The 12,477-nt window shown below is 34.1% G+C and overlaps 2 protein-coding genes across 8 annotated transcripts in view; one reads left to right on the top strand and one right to left on the bottom strand.

Moving 5' to 3' along the window:
• The window catches only part of LOC137649955 (uncharacterized), a 361,156-nt gene that overhangs the window by 284,963 nt on the left and 63,716 nt on the right, over positions 1-12,477 (top strand). The gene's annotated exons all lie outside the window — the stretch shown is intronic.
• The window catches only part of LOC137649954 (inhibitor of nuclear factor kappa-B kinase subunit epsilon-like), an 80,233-nt gene that overhangs the window by 30,496 nt on the left and 37,260 nt on the right, over positions 1-12,477 (bottom strand). For all 7 annotated transcript variants that reach the window (XM_068382934.1, XM_068382936.1, XM_068382930.1 and 4 more), the window contains 8 exons: positions 11,462-11,602; positions 6,288-6,417; positions 5,774-5,955; positions 5,076-5,157; positions 4,092-4,278; positions 3,759-3,938; positions 1,452-1,657; positions 905-1,058 (listed from right to left, as the gene is read on the bottom strand). In XM_068382934.1, the coding sequence (XP_068239035.1) occupies positions 905-1,058; positions 1,452-1,657; positions 3,759-3,938; positions 4,092-4,278; positions 5,076-5,157; positions 5,774-5,955; positions 6,288-6,417; positions 11,462-11,602 (1,262 nt within the window). The remainder of the gene's footprint in view (positions 1-904; positions 1,059-1,451; positions 1,658-3,758; positions 3,939-4,091; positions 4,279-5,075; positions 5,158-5,773; positions 5,956-6,287; positions 6,418-11,461; positions 11,603-12,477) is intronic.

The raw sequence follows: 12,477 nt of genomic DNA, 5'->3' as shown, positions 1-12,477 counted from the left end.
AAGTGGTGCCAAAGTTGCCTCAACCAATTTATTGCACTCAAAAATAAGGGCAAGAAAGTCCACAAAGGAACACTATTCAAATGTGCTCAAGACAAAGAGAAAACAGAATTCACTTCCCATTCATCTCCAAAAAGAGAATATCTAATGAAAAATTACTAATGATGATGATAAACTTGACAGATTAAGGTGAACTGACTCCTCTTACGAAATGAATTGCAATACTCTGAGATGAGCATCAGTAACTACTTTCAAATTAACTTACTTAAATTCATGATTTAAGATCTTCACTTCACTATAATATTCTTTGTTTACATACAACCATTTCAAGACCTACTGTAATTCTTAAGGTATGGAACTGTCACTGACATATCCCCTAATATGCCAACTGTCCATTTAAGTTGTCCTTGAAGAGTTTTCAATTAGTACAGTATGTACCTTTAGTATGTACATAAGATGATCTATGAGTTTGTTCTGACCTTTTAAATAAGAACAAAGTTTAATTGTAAAAATTATGACTTTGTTAATATAAATTTCCTCTCTCAAACATTGCTCAAAACCAAAAGAAATATCTGATTATATAAAACTTTATAAATTTGAAAAACTAGATTTTTTTAATCATACAGGTCTAGGCACAATGTATGTGGATTTTCATTAAATTTGGCTTAACTTACCTACCAAGCATCAAAGATAACAGTTGAGGGGGTTTTGGTAAAAAAATTGTGCGCCAATTCCATAAATATCACAATTTGAAATGATTTTGACATTCATAATTATTGTCGCCTTAAAAAATTTTGTGCATCTATTTACAATGTGTTTGAAATATTAAAGATGAAACTAAAAACTCTGCTGATGAAGAATATCCCAATTAATTCAGCGAGAACCAAAAATATAAAAAAAAACTTACATAAACATAAGCACGCTATATTCTGTCAAATGAACACATTTTGAGAAATAATCTATCTTGCGCTTGATTGCATGACCAGCTGAACACATGGACTTTCCAACGGCAGCATCATGTTCTACACTCACCAAAGCTGGGAAACTACCAAATTTTGCAGCTGCAACAAAAAAAAACACAAGATTACACGATTCTTCATTTTCATTAACTATGATTGATTAGCTTGCAAAATACAGCTTCTTGTTGACAGAAAACACTATAGCAGTACTAACTAATAATTCATTTAATGAGATTTACCCAGATTTACTGATCACTAATTATTAGGCACATAATAAAGAGCCAACTTTAATATATTTGGACTACCATTTTGAAGAGTTAATATAAAATCAAACGGCATTCTAAAACCCTTAGAACTGGAAACAAGAAAGACTAGAATATTACGTATGTTCTTATAAGTTTCCTTGTTATCTTTGTTACAAAATTTATGCTTCTACCTTAAGAGTTATAAATTTAACACAATACATTGTTGTATATGAACTGTAAATAGTACTACCTGGTGTTTCTGGGAGGGTGAGACTTATGTCATCATCTTGTTTAGAAAACAGAGCTAAAGGTGTTCGTGGAGTGGTAGATGGATATGAAGATGCCGGTTGTTCCGAGTCTACTAAATCATACAAGTGCTTATTATCAAAGAGAATTAGTTGATTGGTAGGATTCATATCAGTTTGTTCACAAATTAAGTACTGTAGTTCCTCATACCTGGAAAAAAAAGAAAATTGTTAAAATGGAAAATATTTTAAAGGAATCTATGTAGAAAACACAAAGGCCTATTTTTCAAGTAATTACAAATAGAATAAAACTTTAAAAACTAAGCTTAAAATACACCCTAATTCACATCAGCATAACAATAGTATTTCTTTGCAATATTATTCAAATATGCATTAAACAATTAAATAACCTTACTGCATAAATATACACTTGAAAGTAAAATTTTGTTACCGATTCATTCCTAAGTACCATAGGATCAGTTCACAGGCCAAAGAATTTTCATCGAAACTTTCTAGCTTTGGATAATCAAGTCACCCAACTATCTTGGATGTTGCTCGGTAAAACTTATTTTGTTACTAATGAATTCCCCAAAACTAATTATGACATTTACTTATGCAAATAATTTCATCACTTACACCCCTCCTTGGATATCATAACTTTAATGTTTACATCAAGGTTACTGTTTAAAATCCAACATAAAACTTCAAATAGTATATCTAATTTCTTTAATCAATAGTTTAACAGGAGACTGTAACATTGCCTGATTCACAGGGCCCATCTGAAAGCTTTGTTCTTAAATGAAAATGGAAAATTGAAACTGGGTAGGGTTGAAGAAGTTGGATGGCTAAATGGGAAAAAAAACTAGAGAGAAAGAAATGCAGCTGTCAGCAAAAATACTGTCAACAAGTGTGCTAAACAAGGCAGTGATTCCCTTAACTCATTTAGGGTTTAAGAAGATCTAGTAACAATGATATCCAAAAATAAAAATATATTAACAATACAGTACATAGTGGCTCTAGATCTTTAATGGTATCCCCTCCTTTGTAGGAGGGCCTAGGCACCGGCTACCTGTTAAGATACTACTGCTAAACATTTATTGTGTCATTTATCTGGCCAAATAGTAAAACACTGGATCCCTCTCTAGGTACAGCTAATTTTTTCCTTGTCTACATGAATAGTCTAGCCTAAGGCTTCACCAACTTTTTTAAGAGCTAATTTTTTCCTTGTCGACACATACAGCGAATAGTCTAGCCTACGGCTTCACCAAATTTTTTGTTAAGAGAACTCTTCCTCTTCTTGTGGAGAGTTCTGGTTGTCCATCTCAGACGTCAAGGAATAAAAGTTGGTATTTGCTAGTCTTAATGACAAGGGTTTAGACATTGGCAAGAGCAGGAACCTTACAGACCTAATGACACACTTCAGTCAAACATGTCCAGATACCAGTATGACACTTTGTTTGGAACTTATCCTTGACCTAAACAATTTGATAGTATTCTTGTTGGCCTTGGCCTCCTCAAAGATGATAAGCAGGCTTCCTGTCCACTCATTAACACCAGGCCTATCTTTTCTTTAGATACTGTATTCATGGCTGTGGCTAAGCCCTCGATGTCCAACTCCTTGAACATCACACTTTTTCCCTTTGTTATCCTGCCCTTACTAGCAGCAGATAAGGGGGACTCAATACTTTGTTTTAACAAGGACTTATGTGAGTAATTACAAATGACTACAGGCTATAGATATCCGATGTATCCTTTTGACTCGAGGAAGTAATTCTCAATGCCAACTCACATTTGTCCAGGTAAGGCCTAATCTAGCTAGCTAAAGGTTAAAACATATCAAGTCTGAGCGAATTCCATTTCAGTGGCAATCATACATAAAAGAAAGTTTCCAACTATTCTCATAGCAGTAATGTGGAGGCACCAATACACCTTTGCTCCATCCGATCAGTGGTTGCTGTGAATAAAGTTGTGAGACTGAGAGGGAGACACAAATATACAGTACTATATTTCTCTTTACACAATCCCTTTTTTCTAACTATAGCACCTCCAAGAATTTAAGGCAACATGACCTTTGCTTCAAGTAATAGCCTGGTCACCCAAATTGCTGTGATGTACATTACACCAATCAGCTACATTAAGAACGTCAAAACAAGCATTGTAAATGTCTACTTAACTAGTCACAAAAGTAAAAGAAAATTCATTATGACTAGTAGATATTGTAATTTTTAAGAATGGCAAGATACTTCATACAAAGGATTAAACTTCTAATATAAAATAGCAAAGTATATAAATTAACAAATAAAGATATTTACCTATGTGAGGGATCCATATATACTGTAAGCGGCTGAACTCTGTTCACATAGAAAACATGTGCTATTTTCCTACTGAGAATCATAGTGACTTCTTGGAAAAATCTTTCAAAGTTCCACATCCTTTGGGGATCTACTTCTAGAAGACCAGCTAACAAAGGAGTTACCAATTTCCTCAATCCCCTGAAATATTTAACAAAGATATAAAAAAATTTCACATTAAAGCAATATAAACGTAGGTTCAATGTAAACAATCATAAATACCATATTACAGTATTGTAACCAAAGTCAATGCTAAACTATTTCTTTATTTTATGAAATGAAAAATATACTTACAAACTAACTTGACATGTTTCAGGAAGCTCTGTACACCATTCTATTGGTCCGTTCTCTGTTGTCTGTACACCAGATATAACACCGGGTTCCTTTTCTGTTGTGATGTGGTACATAGTTTCTTTGTTACGGCGGCCTCCATACGGTCGAAAGGGGAGCTGACCGGTAGCTACATGGTACAGCGTTACACCTAGTAGATGGTGGTACAAGTAGCAATACATATTAGTGAACTGCAAGCAAGTTCTATTTCAGCAGTGAGATCTCCACTTACCATTCAGTTATTTAAAAGACATACGCTACATTCACTTAAACATTACATTCAATGAGCCAACCAACATAACAATCATACTGATCATAAAATGAAAGCAAAGGATTAAAAATTCAAAGAACCTAAATATTAATCTTTGAATCCCATTTTGTTGGTTTTGAGACCAGTAGTCAATGCATGTGTGACAATAATAACTGTGACTAATATGGATATAAATTTATTCCTGGCTCATAAATTGCACAAAATTTAATTTCAAGATCTCAAAACATATCTAGATTCCAACACAAAACCTTGTAATTTTCAAAATATATATATATATATATATATATATATATATATATATATATATATATATATATATATATATATATATATATATATATATATATATATATATATATATATATATAATACAGAAAAGAAACTTTTTTATGACAAAGTGCAGCATAAAACTATTCTTGATTAATTAAAAGATTTTCAGCAAAAACAAAAAAAAAAGAAAAAAAAAAAAAAAAGGTTTCTGCAGCACCCCTTTGGCTCCCACTGCACTTGAGCATTTACTTTTTTTTATGTTCCCTTTGTTTTCTTTCTAATAAACTGTCTAACTTTTCTAACTTCAGACTTGTTAAATTTTCACCTATCACTAACGAGTAAATATGGACTGGCCAGTTTCATTAAATCAATTAACTGCAATAATTCACAAGTAAAATTTAACTTACCTATTGACCATAAATCTACCCGCGCACCAAAAGTCTTTCCCACTGGTTTCCTTAGAACTGCCCTTTCATACATATCAGGATGCTATGAAAGAGAAAAAATAACGTTGAAAAACATGCTTTTAAAAATGTTCATAATATACAAAATACACACAAGCTTCCCAATCTATAAGGAAATCATGTTCTGCATAGGAGTCCATTATTCAAATTTGCATAAAAAAAAAATTCTAAAAAGTAAATGTCCAATAATTAATATAATTCACAATTAGCTATCATATTCATCCTCTGCTGTTACTTGGTAAGTGAGGCACATATCTCTTACAGCCACAGCATAAGCTACTTGGCGCTAACAACTGTTTTATGTAATTTTATAGATTTCTTGATATTTTACTAGCCATGAAGTACTAACCTTAGTCTTGTAAAATAGATATCGATAATAAAAAAAACAATATCAATGAAAATCATATGTAATAATAATAATAATAACAGAAATAACAAGAGTAATACTATAGTAGTAATGACGAGAAACCCAAAGGAAGATGAAAAGGCAAGAACAACAACCTTTACGAGGTTCCTAAATTACATGAACAAATTAATTTTGCTAATATATTTAGAATGAGAAAAAGTCCTTTCCAAATATATCTTCCAGGTTAATATCGTTAAGTACAATTATAACAGTGGTAAGTTTCCCAAACTCTTACCAAGTATTCTTCAGTTCCATATAAAGACATGAATTGTTGATCATCCTGAAGTTCTCGAGCCGCTCCAAAATCCGTTAATTTATAAATTGTCGAACCATCAACATCAGCGAATTTCATGATGTTACCGGGCTTCAAATCTCTGTGTACCAGATTATTATCACGTAGATGTTTCATTCCGGCAGCTGAAACAAAAATAATAAATTCTTCAAAAGTTAATTAATACCAACTTTTAGAAATGTGAATTATTCTCTCGGTCAATATTTCTTTTTTAAAGCCGTGGTACTTGACCAAAATGTTTGAAACGGTTACACAGGTCCAGCAATAAAAGTTTGAGAAAATTGGAAAAAAGGTAAATACTATCCAATTCAATTTGTTTTGCTGTAGCTCTCAATTTTTATTTCAATTTTCATTTTTCTTAGATCTGCATTTCACACTAAACATTAAATTAAGGTTAAAGTGATCAATTTCTCCAATTACATCATGCAATAAATGAACCTATTATAGTGCACTGTACCTAAATGTGAAAGGACTAGAATGAACTCTCCTTCTTCAAGGCCATGACTATTTTCAGGGTCATCTAAAATGTTGAAGAGCGATCCTCCTGTACATAGTTCCATCACAATCACCTTCCCCCGACCTTCTTGCTGTTTGTCCAGAAAAAGAAAGAAATTAAAAAAAGACATACAATTATTATGTTTCATAAATTAAAACAACTTACTCTTCTTATACATCACAGCTCAGTGTCTGACCAGCTGTCAATGAATAGTGTCACTTATAGTATGAAACTTTTTGTCAATTTTCCAAGTGGCTATCCATGCTTTGCGAGGGACCCCTTAACCACACTGTCTATACACACACAATATAATCAGTAGGATGAAATAATATAACTATTTTTCAACTTATTTTCCTTCTTGGAAGAATGGTCATAATCATAATCAGAAGGGGAAGACGAGAGAGAGAGACAGAACTCACTTTTACCTCTTACCAAATTTCTTCCCATATTCCACAACCAAAAAAGTTGACAGAACAAACACAACCATCGATGACAAAGCTCCTTCAAGCAGGAAAACCAGTGGTTACATTTACAGGAACCACAATATTGAAAATCAATAACCTTGGTACAGGGAGTGTGGAAGCCACAGGCTTGGAGTGACAGGCACCAAGGCAGGGGGATAGGAAAAGGGGTGACGCACAGATTTACTGGACCCGGAATCCTATTATGCCCTTCCGGCTTCAGCGCTTTCCCAGGAGGGAAGCTGTCTTAGTTGCTCTCTCTTGACTTACAAGGCACTTAAGGAATCACCGCTGAGGTCAATGGTACTTTGGTCATAGACATTGCTGGTACTGATCATTGCCGATATCACTGGAGTTGCTGCGAGGGTCACACTAGCACTGGGGGATAGGTGAAGTAGCCTTGGCTACCAGCTCCTTCCATATGACATTGAGGACCTACTTGCAAGTCCTAAGTAAGGACAACAACCACCTCACACTCTGCCAACCTTGAAAACCTCCATAATGTCAATTAGAGTTCTCCCTGCTTCTGAAGTATATTCCCTGGAACTAAACCATGGTCATATCCCAGACGCTTCAGCAATTGGCAAACTCAAAGAGAGGCACAAAGACCTTGACATTCTCTCCAACAGTCATGGAAATTGCCAAAAAATAACACCTAATAAGGCTTAACAGTCCCTTTCCTCGAACAATAAACCCAAGTTTAACAGGAGGCATTGACCTACGATCAGCATTAGGGAATAACAGCAAAATCATGTCCCTAAGGTGCAGAGCAAGATGATCTAGCGCCGGATTAGCCATACGACGATGCAGTGTCCATCTTTCATTTGCAAATCTACTATGTTAATTCAATAACACATAAACAAAATCAACCATTCAAATTAAAAATATGAGACAAAGAGTAAACAGTCTTGGATAGGTCAAAGACTTAAGTGAAGTGTCTTTGACAGGAGAGTGAGCGGGGCTACTCTCACCATCTGTCATTAACTATCTAGTTGACAATTTAAATGGCCATTTCAACTCTGGTGATGACATTTCCTATTCTAAATGACAAAAGGTTTGTATATGCGTGAGACCAAAAAGTCTTAGCCTTATGATCCTTAAAGAGGAGTCCTCCAAGAGTTCAAAATGTTGACTCTATACTCTGCACTACTACATCCAAATTCCAATAAACAGATCTGACAACTGGACTACTGGAGATTCCTCTATAGTAAAAGAACTGAATACATCATCGAAAATACCTGAAGAGAACAAATAAAACCAACGATGCTTGGATATAGTATAAAGCAGGAACCTACATAAAAACTCTTAACAGTCAAAATGGAGTTTCTTCTTCTAAAACAGGTAATACTTAAACTTTACAATATTATCCAAACTTGTACTAGTCACTGAACCATTCCCAAACCTACATCAATCAAAACACACACACCACTGTTTCGAATAGAAATTATTAATAGACTGCTTCTTGGAACCATTTTTTCTCAAAAGAATATATTGGACAGTCTCCATATGGTTAAATGAACCACAAGGGGACATAGGCAAAACCGGTTGCCTGAGAAGATTGGGCCCACAAAAACACATAATTGAGCAATCCAACAACTGAGACCACATACCAGTAAACAATTTTTACTGGGGCCAAAAGTTAGCTACCATCATGATCCTTCTACATTATTCAAAGATACTCTGAACTTGTTTATCACCACCTGATTCGATGAAAACTTGGAATCCTTTTGTAATAGGAAACAAAATTCCTGCAAGCCAGAGTATCATGGTAGCAGCTATTTAATCTCACATGACAATGCAGTAAAGACTAAAGATGAACTGCTGCAGCTACAGTTCCTGCTAGTCCAACTTTTTAGAGATTGGACTGCAACGAAATAACAGATGTTCATACATCCTACAAATTACTGGTCTATTCATGCGGAAACCAGATTGTTGTAACAAAGGTAACTAAATTCTTTGAGGATGAAAAGTTGCACATTTGACACCTCATAGAGAGTAAACTGGGAAATGCATGAACCACAGATACAATTCATCAATTTGTAACCTATCCACATATCTAGTGCCACATTAGGTACATGAAATACTTAGCTGTAAACCAAACATAAAATAGAAACTAGCTGATTGTCCTACTTTGCACTAAAAACTGTGACTATAAGTTCTTCTAAATCATGAGGCTAAAGATCATAGTTTGCAAAGAAATTGTTAAGGGGCCTTGATATTCTTTTATTAGGGGCTTCAGTATTCTTACATTTTTCCACAACATATAGTAGTAGCAATCCTTCAAAGAAAGGATCTCCATTAATGACTTTCTCTGTGGGGCACAAATGTACAAACCCTAAAAAGCTGTACTTTAGTCATTTCCGAAACTTAAGATTCCCTGCGAGTTCCAAGTATTAATAAATTATCCAAGTCATTACTGGTAGCTTAAATACAGTAAGTAACTAATACAGTAGTCACTTCTTGTAGATTTAGGAGACTGCAGTTCTTAATGAACATTTTATGATTTAAATTAATACAAGTAGGTAATACTAAAAACGCAACTAAATTTTCAAGGACACATTTTCATAACTTCAAGGACATAATAAAATGCCCCAATCCAACATTTGATCTCTGGCAGTCAAAATGAAGAAGCAGAAGAAACAGAACTTAATGGAGAACTAAAGAACATATCTGTTTGAAATAAAACACAAACCTAAAAAGAAAATAGAAATAGTGTAGAGGATCATCTAAATTTGGGCGGTTACTATATCATAAAAGCTTTAAGCACCTATTGCATTACAGTGCTCAGTTTGTTTATCCTGACCAGAAAATTGCAATTGAGTAAGATTAAAAAGTAAGAATTTTTAATTTGTAAGAAAAAACCACTATAGACTTCAAATATGGGGCTTTATGGATCCTTTTACAGATCTTAATAACCAAGATTACCAAACAAATAAACATGTTAATAGGTATTTTCTTAATACTGTACATTTAAATTATAAACGATTTTCTCCAAAGTTTTAATTTTTTTTTTAATGAAAGTTAATTCGCTATTTATTTCCTAGGAATTCTACAAGGGCTTTTTAATTTTCAGTATTGTAATTCATAAAGTAAAGGAACACTATAAGGTATAAATTCACAACTACCATTTGTGACCAGTATTATGGGGCCATTTAAATACAGTACACCCCTATAATATATACACCTGCAAAAACAGTAAGCCATACCTACATCAGCATTTACCTGATCTCCATTAACTCTCTCCCTGCAAACATGAAAGGGTCTCACTTAGGGTTATCCAATAATTCTCAAAAAAGACTGAAGAAATATGATGGAGAGCGATGCAGGCAAAGAAATTTCCTGATACTAGAATCCAATTTAAGTTGCATTGCTTGAGTAAAGCATGTAACATGTTCAGCAATGCTAGCATGGTTAGTATGTCCTTTCTTACTAGAGACTTTTAAGACTTAATAATCTCCTTTTTCTTTAGCGTAAATAGCGTTGTAACACATACGTAATAAGCATGCTTGAGGATACACAAAGTACATTTTACAATAACACTTACATCCCTATACATTTAAGTTAGTAAGTCAATAGGAGAAGAATGATTACAGACATCGGAAAATACATTAAACTAGCCTTATATATACTGTGATACATAAAAATGTGTCATGCTATCCAAGGACCACGATTTGTTCAAGTTAGCAATTTGTGAAAAAATAGTTTTCCATCAAAATTACACCACAAGTGCTCTCCATAAACACAGCAAATGCAGATACAAATTGACAAAAGGATTTTAACAACAAGAGAGGAATTCCTGTTAGACATCACCTGTGGGTCTGTTTCTCCAAATGTGAGCATTACCTATGGATATACAGTATAGCATTGTACTAGCATTCATACACCTTTTTACTTGCGATGGAATCAATTTAGTTATAGTTTGTTTTTAATCTGAAAATACAGTACTGTATTAATAATTTACATATTTTTCTATTAGAAGTTGCATAAACATAGCCCTGTATATGTCATCATCTCCTCCTACGCCTATTGATGCAAAGTGCCTCGACTGACCTACACACAGTAAACAGTTTTGAGAGAAAACTGTACAAGTCAGATAATTCTTTTCTGCTCACAGACCAAATATCACATTAGGAGACACTTATTTCTGTCAACTTTGTGTTTTATTTGGTAAATAAAAATTTAAATATTCATATTGGTAAATCAGACGTCCTAAAAAATTAATAACGGGATATTTCAATTTCTATTCATTATATCTCACCATCAATTACTCTTGGAGTTTCTTCTTAGTAAGCAGCCCGGTCACACTTTCACAGGCAAGTTATTATATATAAAAAAGGGAGGTAAATATGGAAAAAGATAATTACTGTAGGGAGTAAATAAGATAAAACAGCACCTTAGTTTAATATGCTGGAAGCATGCTGTATTCGAGAAAATAAATACAGTATATCTATTCACATCACTTGGGAGAAAATATTAGAAAAGTACCACAGCAGTTACTTTTTATGTTGTAATACTGCACAGTATACTTTAAACAAACTGAACATAAGATCTTTATCTCCAATATGATGCAGAAAGTTACATTCAGTCCTCTAAACATTGCAAAAAGCCTATGACCAACGTGAAAGTAATGAAAAATTATTGATCCTTTACAAATACAAACAAATATTAACTTACCTCCTCTTCAATAGCAAGGAGTTTAACAATATTTTCATGATTCACTTTTTTAAGAACTTCAAATTCGCGCATCTGCACTTCGTGCGGACGCATATGCGACAACTGGTTGAAGGTCTTAACTGCAACTGGCTCACCGGTGTGCTGCGAAAATAATGACAATGAAGCAAATCGAGTACCAGAAAAAAAATACATTAATTATTGTTCGTATTAAAATAACTTACAGTACAGTACATAACCCAGGGACCATAAATTGTGTCCTATCATGAAAAAAAATTATTAATGTCCTTTAATGCTAGTAGATATGTTATTTTCATTAGTAAAATAAATTTTTGAATATACTTACCCGATGATCATGTAGCTGTCAACTCTGTTGCCCGACAGAAATCTACGGTCGGGATACGCCAGCGATCGCTATACAGGTGGGGGTGTACACAACAGCGCCATCTGTGAGCAGGTACTCAAGTACTTCTTGTCAACAAGAACTCAATTTTCTCCTCGGTCCACTGGTTCTCTATGGGGAGGAAGGGTGGGTCCTTAAATTCATGATCATCGGGTAAGTATATTCAAAAATTTATTTTACTAATGAAAATAACATTTTTCAATATTAATCTTACCCGATGATCATGTAGCTGATTCACACCCAGGGTGGTGGGTGGAGACCAGCATACATGTTAACAAAGAAGCTAAGTATCCCGTATTTCATTTTATTAGTTATTCAAAAATAACATAAAATAAATAAGTACCTGGTAAGGAAGACGACTTGAACCATTACTCTGCCTTTATTAAGTACGTCTTCCTTACTGAGCGTAGCGGTCCTCTTAGGATGCTGAACGACTCTTAGGTGCTGAAGTATAAAGGGCTGCAACCCATACTAAAGGACCTCATCACAACCTTTAACCTCGGCGCTTCTCAAGAAAGAATTGACCACCCGCCAAATCAACAAGGATGTGGAAGGCTTCTTAGCCGACCGTACAACCCATAAAAAGTATTCAAGAGAAAGGTTAAAAAGGTTATGG

The sequence above is a fragment of the Palaemon carinicauda genome, chromosome 11, assembly GCF_036898095.1.
Source record: "Palaemon carinicauda isolate YSFRI2023 chromosome 11, ASM3689809v2, whole genome shotgun sequence".
Classification (NCBI taxonomy): Eukaryota; Metazoa; Arthropoda; class Malacostraca; order Decapoda; family Palaemonidae; genus Palaemon; species Palaemon carinicauda.
This window is presented reverse-complemented; position numbering and strand designations above follow the sequence as displayed.